The 12,228-nt window shown below is 44.5% G+C and overlaps 1 protein-coding gene across 1 annotated transcript in view; it reads right to left on the minus strand.

The window, feature by feature from the left end:
• The window catches only part of LOC141992554 (cytochrome P450 4B1-like), a 31,624-nt gene extending 19,396 nt beyond the window's left edge, over window positions 1-12,228 (minus strand). Inside the window, exons 1-4 of the mRNA XM_074961791.1 lie at window positions 11,955-12,228; window positions 5,979-6,123; window positions 4,519-4,563; window positions 54-181 (exon numbers count right to left, since the gene is read on the minus strand). Of these exons, the coding sequence (XP_074817892.1) occupies window positions 54-181; window positions 4,519-4,563; window positions 5,979-6,123; window positions 11,955-12,164 (528 nt within the window). The 5' untranslated portion in view covers window positions 12,165-12,228. The remainder of the gene's footprint in view (window positions 1-53; window positions 182-4,518; window positions 4,564-5,978; window positions 6,124-11,954) is intronic.

Consider the following 12,228-nt stretch of genomic DNA (forward strand, 5'->3'; position numbering starts at 1 on the left):
CAAGGATAAGAAACTAATATAATAAATATGGCAATAGCAGTAATCATTCCTACCAGCATCACTTTGGTAGAATCTGCCATCAATGGCACATAAGGTTTCAAAACGTCATAATGAAACCCTGGAGTCAGCAGTTTACGATGCTGGTACCACTTTGGCCCATGTAAGACCAATAATCCTTTCCCTGGGGGAACACAAGCAATGGAGTTCAGATCATTTCAGATTTTAAAGACCATAAGCAGATATTTTTGATGTATACAGGTAAAGTCTGAGCCTACAGTAACCAGAACTTCCATCAGAGATGGAAACTATTTGGTCACATCTAATCCATCTCCTATTTGCTAGGATAATATATTTTCTAGTGCTATGAAAACAAACAACTGATAGGAATGTGGAGAGGATATTGATCTTTCATCTTCAAATTTCACCATGATTGCTCAGGATCATTCTCCAGGTGATGATTTTATTGTGGATAGGTGACCAGGTTTAGATGAAATAAGAACCTATTTGAACCTTCCACCCATAACTAGTCTTTTACCAGTCTCCAGTAAAATTAGCTTTAGTTGCATATTCATTTTCATGCTTCTCTGCATTTACCAGTTTCAGACCGGACCAGAAGAGGATGTACAGAAATGCCAGTAGAACGGCTGTGTTCCCAAGATTCCTGATTGGACCAGAAGCAAAGAATAGTCTAAATCACAAGAGAATGCCAGTTCTTATGAAATCCACAGCCAGATTTCTAGAGCCAAGAAGTTCAGATGAGCAGCTAAACTTTGGGTTGCTTCTTCAGACGGAACCTTTGGATCTTCACTCATCACTAGTCCTTGCTGGATTCAAGGTATGTTAATGGAATTTCATTTGTATATATCACATAAGTATATGGTTGCCAACTTTGACAAATTCCTGGAGATTTCATCACATGACATAATCTTTAATTAAAGATTAATTTTTAATTCCTGGAGACTCCAGGACAATCATGGAGCGTTGGTAACCTTACATAAGTAACATCTTGTGGGGGAGAGACCTCAGTGTTGATACAAAAATGATAATAAAAATATTAACTTTTTTTTAAGTTGTTACAAACTTGTCTGCACCTTTACTGAACATTAAGATATAGCCATAATAATGTTTTAGCCAGGATGCTTGAAAATATAACAGACATGAGTTTAGCTAATTATGTTACAAAATGTTAAAGCTAATCAAAGAGCTTTCAGAAGGTTTCTGTTTCTAATAGCCAAGGACAAGCAATCATCAAGTAGAATAACCATTTAAACCCTGACAGGAAGAAAACTGATTGTGAAAGAAATGCAAAGTTGTGTTATCAGAGCAATAAATCAAGAGGTATTGGGCCTATAACAAATCCCCTCCCCTTTTCTTTACAAAGAGAAACCTGAGTTTAAACTCACACAAGGAATGCTAGGAATATCCTCATTGAAACTGATTTATCCTGAAAATACACTAAAGTCTTCATTCTACATACCTGCAGAATATTCATGGTGGTAAATGTTTTTACTAGGGCTGTCAAGCCTTCCTATAATAATTGCTTGATATCATTGCTGTATGAATAGTAAGATGTTTTATGTACAAATATAGCAAAGTCATTTGATGCTAGACTAATGACTAATATAAGAAGCCATTTAAGTATAGAATAGTTATATTAATGGGGAATTAATTAATCAAAGCAAACCCCCATCCAACACAGGAAGAACATAAAATCATCATTCCCAAAATTTCCATGTAGAATCAACAACTTGAGCTAAGGTCTTACTAAGAGTTATTTAATTTTAAAAGACTGTTTTGAGGACTAAAAACTCTTATATAATGAACAGGAATGTTTGGATTTTTTGAAAACAGATTTTCACTTCCTGTCAAACTAAGGTAAAAACATTTTATCAGAAAATGGACTGAATGAAAAGAGTTAGTTTTTACTTTAAAAGTTATCTGGATATTCCCTGCCACAAGAAAAAGGGTAATTAGCCGACTGACTAAGCGGCAGTTCTGCAGAAAAAGACCTGTGGATTACAGCGGATGAGAAGCTGGATAGGAGTCAGCAGTGTGCCCTTGTTGCCAAGAAGGCTAACGGCAGATTGGGCTGCATTAGTAGGAGCATTGCCGGCAGATCGAGGGAAGTGATTCTTCCCCTCTATTCGGCACTAGTGAGGCTACATCTGGAGTATTGCGTCCAGTTTTGGTCCCCCCCGCTACAGAAGGGATGTGGACAAATTGGATAGAGTCCAGCGGAGGGCAACAAAAATGATCAGGGGTCTGGGGCACATGACTTACGAGGAGAGGCTGAGGAAACTGGGTTTATTTAGTCTGCAGAAGAGAAGAATGTGGGGGTAGGGGGGAAGGATTTGATCGCATCCTTCAATTGCCTGAAGGGGGGGTTCCAAAGAGGATGGAGCTCGGCTGTTCTCAGTGGTGGCAGATGACAGAACAAGGAGCAATGGTCTCAAGTTGCAGGGGGGGAGGTCTAGGTTGGATATTAGGAAAAACTGTTTCACTAGGAGGGTGGTGAAGCACTGGAACAGGTTACCTAGGGAGGTGGTGGAATCTCCTTCCTTAGAGGTTTTTAAGGCCCGGCTTGACAAAGCCCTGGCTGGGATGATTTAGTTGGGGTTAGTCCTGCTTTGAGCAGGGGGTTGGACTAGATGACCTCCTGAGGTCTCTTCCAACCCTAATCTTCTCTGATTCTATGATAAAGGAATGTTGCATATTCATTAGTCAGACTGCATGTTTAGGAGTTGAAAATGTCACCTAAGCCAATCCCAAAATCATGGAGTCAAAAAATTAACCAGAATCTAAAACAAGTATAAAAGAGGTTTGTTTTCCTATAATTTCACAAAAATAAGAAGGGATAAAAGACTCTGAAATAAACACCTCATGCTCACACACTCCCAGTACTCATGGAGAAAGCACGCCCTAACTCATCCTGTCCATCTCCACAAGCAAGCTGCCACAGACAGATAAGAAAAACAGAAAAGACTGAAGAAGAAACAACCCAAAGCTACCTCTCCACGACTTCAACATGGATCGGTGAGAGGAAGTTAACTCACTTGCAAGGGATTACATTTAAAACTCTTGTAATGATTTTATTGGAACCTTGAAATGGCGTTGTAACTTAAATTTACTTATCATTTCTCCTGTTAATCACCAAATGGTTAGATCATGTATTCCTGGAGAGGAGACACGGACTAAACATTGGTAAACGGAGAAACAGTGGGATTTAATTGGATTTAGGATTCTTAATATTTGTACCTGGCCTGTTTTAAGACAGCTTGTTAAATGGCTTCTTTGAAGGAACTAATGTAAATATTGTCTTTGAATTCATAGGATTTAGTTAAGATTGCTTACTTTGCCCAGCTATAAACTGTTTGGGTTATTTTTAACAACTAGATAGGCTTAAACAAATTATGTTGCCAGACATTAAACACTTAAGTATCTAATAAGCTACTAAAACCAAATTCACAAGAATTTTGAAAACAATATACTTTGGTCTTTACTTACTGAGGGAAAAGTGACCCCTCCTCCCCAAAGGCGGGTTCACTCCCAAGGGTATAATCTCTGTTAAAAGTTCACCACAGAAAGGCTTGTAAAAGAGACTAACGGAAGTTACAGTCCAGAATCAGGGCCTGCAGCGAAGCCAGTCTCTGGGCAAACTAACGCTCACAGCTGGCCTTTAGTGGGCTGCCTGACTGGCCCCACTGCTTATTGCTTGGAGGAGGCAGCAGACTGGCTCTTAAATCCAGCAGCAGCAGCAGTTCAGCAGACGCTTAAAGTATTAGCCCATGGCTGCAATAGCTCCTACTCCTGCCTTGGTCCTAGCCCTGCTCCTGCCTTGCTTCACTCCAGGTAACCCAGCTCTGACCCTGGCTGCTGACTCCAGCTAGGACCGTTGGCTCTGATGCCTGGCTACCGACTTCTGTCCGACCACTAGGCCTGACTCCTGCTCTGACCACTAGGCATGACTGCCCACCTCCCCATCACTGACACTAACCAGTTTATCACGCTGTCATTTGTGGTATTTTGTTTCATGTTTTCTTTTTCTCTCTTTCATAATAAAATGGCCCGACTTAATCATGGGGGTTATTTGGCTTGGTCGTGATCAAGGTGTTCCCCATGGTATGTCAAAGAGCGCTGGTGATTAAATAATGGAAGCCACACCACTGAGTTGGCAGTAAGAGAAGCAATCCATAAAAGCTGGCCTACTCTTTCTTGTTTCTCTAAACTCAATATTTTTGGTAATTTTAAAAAGAAAATGACTTTGTAACCACCAATTTAAAACTAGCCCTTTCAACCCTGCAATCTGAACCTTCTTCTGTGGCATGTAAGCACCTTTATCCAAAATCTTCTTCGAGTTTCACCTTTTTTTGATACACAATGCGTACATGATGATTTCAGAAAGCTTCTGGCCCTCACCGCGCCAAGGAGCGCGAAATGCCATCGATTGATGGCTTGTTCTTGACTGACCTCGGCATCATTTCTGGTCGGGAATATGGAGGAGGCCACGAATATACGTACCAATCCATGGAACTATATGCCTATAGCTAACGTTATCCTTGGGATCTGGAAAAGTCAATTGAGAGAGAGAGAAGAAGACAATACGTTATTAGTAATGATTCACTGCATTGTACATTTATCTGTGGAGTACGCACCAACCTTCAGTTGTGAATGAAACAAAATGGGTGGCATCAGTTCATAATGAATCAATATTACACAACAAAGCCACACCCAGTTCAGCATAATTGTGAGGGGGCTGAATGAAGGAGAGATGCAAGACTAGGATTAACCAAGGATACTGCGAGTCTAGACCTGAATGGGAACACGGAAAGGTATTTCTGTAAGAGTTCACCACTCATCTACATCATTTTTCAGCACAATCTGTATGGACGTGCTCAGTATATTACTTTGTAGCTATCGTAAATTAGAGCATGACCCAAAGCTCATTGAAGTCGCTGGACACAGCTAGATATGGAACACTGAATGGGGTGGACCAGCGCTCTGAGAGGGTACAGAGAATTGTTGTTCTAGACGCTGGGCTGGTGTGACTTGCTCATGGTCAGGGATGCATGATTGTCAGATTTGGGGTCAGGAAGGAATTTTCCCCTGGCAAGGACCTTGGATGGGATTTCACCTTTCCTGCAACGTGGAGCATAGTTCACTTGCTGGGATCATCTGGGCATATCCCACCTAATCTATTACCTGCCATTGCAGGAGATTTCGGTATTGGGGACACCTTGGTATCTCCTGTTCTCTGCCTGCATCACACAGTTTCGTCTCCTAAGGACTGAAATGCTTTAGTCTAACTAAAGTCGTTGGTCTCTATAGGGGTATCTGGTGATATTTAATGGCCTTTGATAGACAGGAGGTTAGACTAGATCAGGGGTCGGCAACCTTTGGCATGCGGCTCATCAGGGTAATCCGCTGGCGGGCTGCAAGACATTGACTGTCCACAGGCATGGCCCCCTGCAGCTCCCAGTAGCCGCGGTTTGCTGGATTACCCTGATGGGCTGCGTGCCAAAGGTTGCCGAGCCCTGGACTAAATGATCTAACAGCCCCTTCTGGCCTTAAGTTCTAGGAAACTATCAAAGACTCCCACCAGACTTCAGTGTGCCTTTGATCAGTCCCCAAGTGTGCAGTTTTTATGTACTACTTTAGAAAGTTTGATTTGCAACCAAGGAGCAGGAAATATGAGGTTGGAAAGAATAACAGCTATCCAGCCTGAAAGTACACAGACTGTTCCAAGGTAGTAAAAGACCCTAGTAGTCCTTCAGAGTGGATAGCAGTCCCTGGCTGGGCACAGATCCATGGTCAGACAGTTGCACACATGATGAGGCATCAAGCAGTAGAGATTCCTAGTGACAGCATAGGTGTGGAATTCTGGTTTGCTGTGAATAGTGAATACCTGGGAAATTATGCACGGCATTTGCAATTTGCAGTCATGTTGCAATCATTCAGAACTCAGATGCAGCAGGCCTTACCTCCTCTGGCAAATAAGACCTTGGCATAATCAGGGTGGGTGATGTTTAAGAATGCTGAGAAATTCCCAAACCAGAACGGGAAGGCATACGGGTACTTCTGGCTCCATTGCTCTAGTTTGTTAAAAACCTCCCCTTCATGAAGAAGCTGCAACAGCAGAGGAGAAAAGAGAGAAGAAAATAGGGTGGTTGGAAAACTCTCTGTCCAGAAGAGCTCAACGATAATCTTGCCACAGCCAGAAGAATGGGGAATGTTCATAGGACGTGACAGTTATAAACAGTCTATGGTCCCTCTGAATTGGCCTGATGTACTGCAGAGAGGGGTGTCATTTTTAAACGTTATATGAAATAACTGTTCATCCAGGGATTCTCACCAAGGAAAATACCTTTACATGGAATGCTGTAACGGACTGGTCAGTGTATGTTACGTGTCCCTACCCTGGAAACCAATCCACAGAGGATGTGAATCTGTTACAGCTCCTAGCAGGACAGCCTGGCTTTTTAGCTCATAGATGGAGACTTAAGTTTTCAGCTCTAGGAGGTCCCTGGTTCAATCCTTGCCAGAATGGTACAATAATGGACTTTGTAAAGGAGCAGGAGGAATCTAACCAACCGATAAAGAGGCCAGATAAAGATGGGCCAGAAGCTGTCACAGATCAGGGCAACTGCAATTCCCTTTGTGGTCACACAAGGGCACCCACTCTATGCTCCCAACTCCTCAGCCGTCACCTCTCTGGGGCGGAGACCTGTGTCTCTCTCCCTACTGGCCAGGGCTTTTCCAGACTCCGCAGTTCCCCAGCAAGTCAGACTGCCCAAGCAAGCCTGCTTGGCTTTCTCCTCAGAGGCTGTGAAGAGCATAATTGCCCCTGGCTAGAAATCAGCACCCTGCTCTTTTAAGCACACACATTTGTTATAAAGGTGAAAACAGTGCAGAGGAAACATATTAAAAACAATAAAAGGACCTACACACATGCTAATTAGCTTATCAGAGATCATAACCCCCACCCCAAACTCCAGCAAGGGCTCTAGTAGGAGTCAGTCCTTCAAACCACACACAGGGTGTTTTTTTTGGTTACAAGTTCATACATCTTTGGTCAGAAGAAGACCCCACATGAATAAATCTGCCTGTGTGTTATACATCTGGGGTCTCTGATTTAGAGATTCCAGGAGCAGGTAAACAGACAATGGACCTCTCCTCAAGGCATAGCATCAAAAGGCTGGGTTTTTGCATAACTAGAAGGGGGATGGGGTACATTTGCATTCATCTCCCCCTAGAGATTTCCTAGGAAACCCACTTAGCCAAAAGTTCATTCTTGTCCGGCACACTGTTTAAAAGAGTCCTTTGAAGCTCAGAACACTTTCCAGGGTTTGCATTAGTCACATCTCCCCCCTAGAGCCGTTACATACAATCCCACAATACATAAACCTTTGCATCGTTAATACAATAACTCTTAAAATACTCAACTTAATCCAATAAGGTTTGGCTTAATCCAATGAGGTTTGTCCAGGATAGTGAAGGAAATTGCCATATCTGTCACAGAAGCATTCACCCATCGCTTCCACCAACCTCTGGTTTGGGTTTTTACAAGGGGAGATGCACAGTATGGTCTAGTAGACTGAATAAACAGGTAAGAGCCACAAATTCTTCAGTTCTAATCCCACCACTGACTTGCAGCATGTCCTTGGGCAAGTCACAAAGAGCCAGATTTTAAACAGGTATTTAGGCGCCTAGCTCCCAATGGGAGCTAGGCGCCTAAATACCTTTTAAAAATCTAGGCCTAAACCTCTCTGCTTCCGTTTTCATTCTAAGTAAAATGAGAAGAATAATAGTGGCCTACTGCACTGAGGCATTGGGTGCAGTCAGCAGTAAATGCTATACGCTATAGTGAGCTGTAGCTCACGAAAGCTTATGCTCAAATAAATTTGTTAGTCTCTACGGTGCCACAAGTCCTCCTTTTCTTTTTGCGGATACAGACTAACACGGCTGCTACTCTGAAACCTGTTCAGGTATAATTATTCATATTAAAACTCAACCAGTGGGAGCTTGCAAGACAAAGTCCCACCACAGCGTTGCTCCTGTTTGAACACTGCAGGTTGCCAGGTCAGGATAGGGGTGCGCATCTTGGGGGGCTGTACGTCATTCAAAGCTGGTAGATCATCTGCACGCAATGGAACTGCTTTAACAGAAGGCTCGAGCCCACGCTGCCGAGGTCAGAATGGAGCCCTAACTCTCTACCCCGAAGTTGGATACTGAAGAAAGATGGAACCATTCAGGTAAGCGTGTCACAAAGCTTGGTCGAGCAACTCAAAAATCTGCTTTAAAATTCCCTGCTGTCAATAAACATGTTTTTGAACAGTGACTAAATAGGGATTTTGTACCGTATGGAGCAAAGGTAGATACCAGGCTTTTATAAGCTGTCTTTATGCCAAGACGATGCCACAGTAGTCAGCTCGCACAGGGCGCTGTTTCATATTCCATTTTTAAGCAGACTCACAGACAAGTAGGTTCTGATTTGTACCTGCGAACACTGGGGAAGTCAGAGTTACAGCCAAGCCATCCATTTGTCCGGTCATTCCAAACCACCAATGAAACGACATGGTACAATAACTAAGCCCAAGGCTGTGTTAAGGACTTTGCTCAGTCTCAGATCTTCAACGGTATTTGAAAGCAATTTGTGGAGGCAACACCAGGTTTATAGTAAACAAGGGGTTAAATCTGGCATCCTCCCTCTCTTCCCTCCTCATTGTAACTGCTCAGTAGGGTGGCTATGGGCCTGGTTCTCATTTACAGGGGGCCCCTTTGCACAGCTCTAGCAGTGTAAAGGGGCCTTAGAGTTGGTCTAAGTTCAAGTGGCCGGAGAGGTACAAAGGGACCTTAGTATAAATGAGAATCAGGCCATGTGACAGGAGTGGGCAAACTTTTTGGCCCAAGGGCCACATCTGAGTATGGAAATTGTATGGTGGGCCACGAATGCTCATGAAATTGGGGGTTGGGGTGCAGGAGGGGGTGAGGGCTCCGGTTGGGGTTGCGGGCTCAGGTGGGGCCAGAAATGAGGAGTTCAGGGTGCAGGAGGGGGATCAGGTCTGGGACAAGGGGTTGGGGCGCAGGAGAGGGTCAGGGGTGGAGGCTCTGGACAGCACTTATCTCAAGCAGCTCTCAGAAGCAGCGACATGTCCCCCCTCTGGCTCCTACACAGAGGCGTGGCCAGGTGGCTCTGCACGCTGCTCTGTTCACAGGCGCCTCCCCTGCAACTCCCATTGGCCCCGTTTGCTGGCCAATGGGAGCTGCGGGGGTGGCGCTTGGGGCAGGGGCAATGTGTGGAGCCCCCTGGCTGCCCCTACGTATAGGAGCTGGAGGGGGGACGTGCCGCTGTTTCCGGGAACTGCACGGAGCAAGCCCACGACCCCGCTCGAGGTCGAGGGCCAGATTAAAATGTCTGAAGGGCCAGATGCAGCCCCTGGGCTGTAGTTTGCCCACCCCTGCCCTATGAGACTAGCCTCTTGGTAGCCACAGAGAGGAGAGTTCCTGCAAGGGGTGGGAGGGGGCCAGGTTTATTCCCATGTTCTACAGACTGGGTTGAACCTCAGCCTGAGGAAGATTTTGTTTGTTGTTGTCTGTTTTTGCTCATGGTAACTTGTGATTTATGGCTATAGCAATTTGCTCCTGATGAAAAGTCCTTGTTATGTCTCACTTCTGCAGAGTCACCCCAGTGATTTACATACAGAATGTGGCATCAGGTGCAAGCCACAACTTGGGGGCTGGCTGTAGGCCAAGGTGCAATACTTAGACTGTACGTTAGAACAGGGACTGTCTTTTGATCCTATTTCAGGTTTACTCTTGTTCTGATGCTTTCATGGGGCCCTTGTTTTCTCATTAACCTGGAAACAATTGAACTTTGGAACTCAAACACAAGCTGTAAATAGTTCGCCTTTTGGAGCAGGTCCGGAACAGCATTTCACTGGAGAAAAATTAAAGGCCAGATTCTGATACCTTAACTCACACTGAATAGGATCTTACTCTACAGCTGGAGCTATGCCTGGAGTAGGGTCCTACTCAATATGAGTAACTGGATCACAATCTGATCCTCAGTTACAAGCGATTTGAGCCTGCCCATTAGACATCTGCCTAAATGGCCTCAAACCTGCTGCCTTTGAAGTCAATGGGAGCTGAATCAGACCCATTTTATAGCAAAGGCCTGTCTGCTTTGTGACATTACTGGGGAGGGGCCGGGCAGAAGTTCCCTGTGAATGGGAGACTGGGGGTCAGAGGGATAGGAGGGGGGAAGGAGGGGAACTACCAAGACTTGGGGAGGGAGGCGAAAGGCAGGGCAGCTCCTTCACCTCCCCTGCGCTGGACAAGATACAAAGCCAGGTTTGTGACAGTACCCATAAGACATGGAGCCAGATCAACAGGTAACAGGGAAAATATTTAGCAATCCCTCTTCCTAGCCCTGATCCACTGAAAATTCATGAGGTTCCCCAGTCTTTGCAGTCCACTAGTTTCCATGGGTGCAAGACCATGCCCTTCACCTTTCACGCCTAAAGTTCAGTCCCAGGTCTTGTACAGCATCTAACAATTACAAGCACTGAATTCAGCCTAGTAACCTTAAACTGGTTATGTTTCCAGGAGAAATGGAAACATTTACAGCCATACACTAGAGTGGTTATGGATTTTCTCTACAGGTTATAAAGATTTAATTAAGGAATACCCTAAATTTTAGAAGGATAGTCTGGGCGACCCTAGTGTTCCTGGCTCTCAGTGCAGGATCGATGTCATTGGAACAGGTGATGCACAAATTTACTCATATGAGTAGCCCTCAAGTCAACAGTCACTCACCACCACAAACAATGGTCTATAATTAAATGTTCTTGCATACATTGCTCATTCTAATCTCCAGCTAAAGTCAATGGGAGATAGGACCTTATCCTGGATTCCCCAAACTACCTTCAGACTTGCTGGACTAACAACCAAGTATATATTTATTGTATTACTATATTATTATCAGTGCTAGTGTTAACTTTTAATTGATTTATTATTATAAAAATCAATAATAGCTACATTTACAATTATGGATCCTATGAATTCCTATTCCTGTAAGAAAGAATCTGCTTCTGTTGCTTTGCAGCTGTCAAAATACTCTTACCCCGGTCTCTGACTCTGGGTCTGACTCTCAGCACTGTTCCTGTCCTCTGATTCCTGCTATGACCACTAGGTCTGACGATTGCTGCTCCAATCACTTAGGCACGGCTGCTCACACCCCAGTCCATGACAATCAGTGCTGACTGCTGAGTGTGGGATTTGTAGCAGGTGCTGTTACATCACAAACTGATCTTCACTACTCGGTACATCTCATTTGGCAGTGGAATTAACGAAACCCTACAAATTGGTAACAATATGTCCCTGAACCTCATTATCTGCCATTTATGGAAGCCTGATCCTAATGTGCATTCTGTCCTTCTGCAAAGGAATTACAACATGGAGAGTATTGCAGCGGTTTCACTCTCAGTTCGCTTCCCAGTCAAACCAGAAGAGCCCTGGGATCAGCAGGTGGAAATTGGTGTAGTTTTAATGAAACTACCCTGATTTATGCCAGGTGAAGAGCTGACCCATAAGGTGTCATAAGGTGTTACCTTCTCCTTTGCCCTCAGTTAATCATTACCTCTTCATTGTGCTTTTTGCACTGACCTGTGTCTTTTGTTCCTTACACAACATTCCTTAGATAATGACTTCAGAGCAAGCTTTGTATAGCAGGATGCATGACTTACCAATGATTTATATTAGCCAAAGGGGCACGAGGAGGATTCTCTCACAGATCCCAGGGACATACCATATCAGTGAGATTTTTCCCGCTTCCCGCCCCCCTGCCCCCAAATTCAGGGAAGCTGCTTCCTCTGTTCACTGCATTGTGTCTATTTCATTTTTAAATACCACCTCCTTCTGCCCCACCCCACAAAGTGCAAACTCAGCCCTTTTCCTACCTCATGGACATGGCCGTATAGCCAGTGGGTCGGATGACCTGGGAATCTGCTGAAAGCTTTGATCAATTCCTGTCTCCTGTGATACAGCTGAATCACTTTCAACAGCACGCAGGTCAAGCAGAACACAGCAGCCAGGTGAAAAATCCGATAGATATCCACCCCCAGCCAGGACCAGGGGGGCTTTAACCCTCTTTCTAGCACTGATGTCATGTCCCTGCTGCTTCTGTCTGACTCCCCCAACCTGCACTCGTTGTCCTGTGTCGCCCTTCCTTTC

This window comes from Natator depressus, chromosome 8 (assembly GCF_965152275.1).
Source record: "Natator depressus isolate rNatDep1 chromosome 8, rNatDep2.hap1, whole genome shotgun sequence".
NCBI lineage: Eukaryota > Metazoa > Chordata > Testudines > Cheloniidae > Natator > Natator depressus.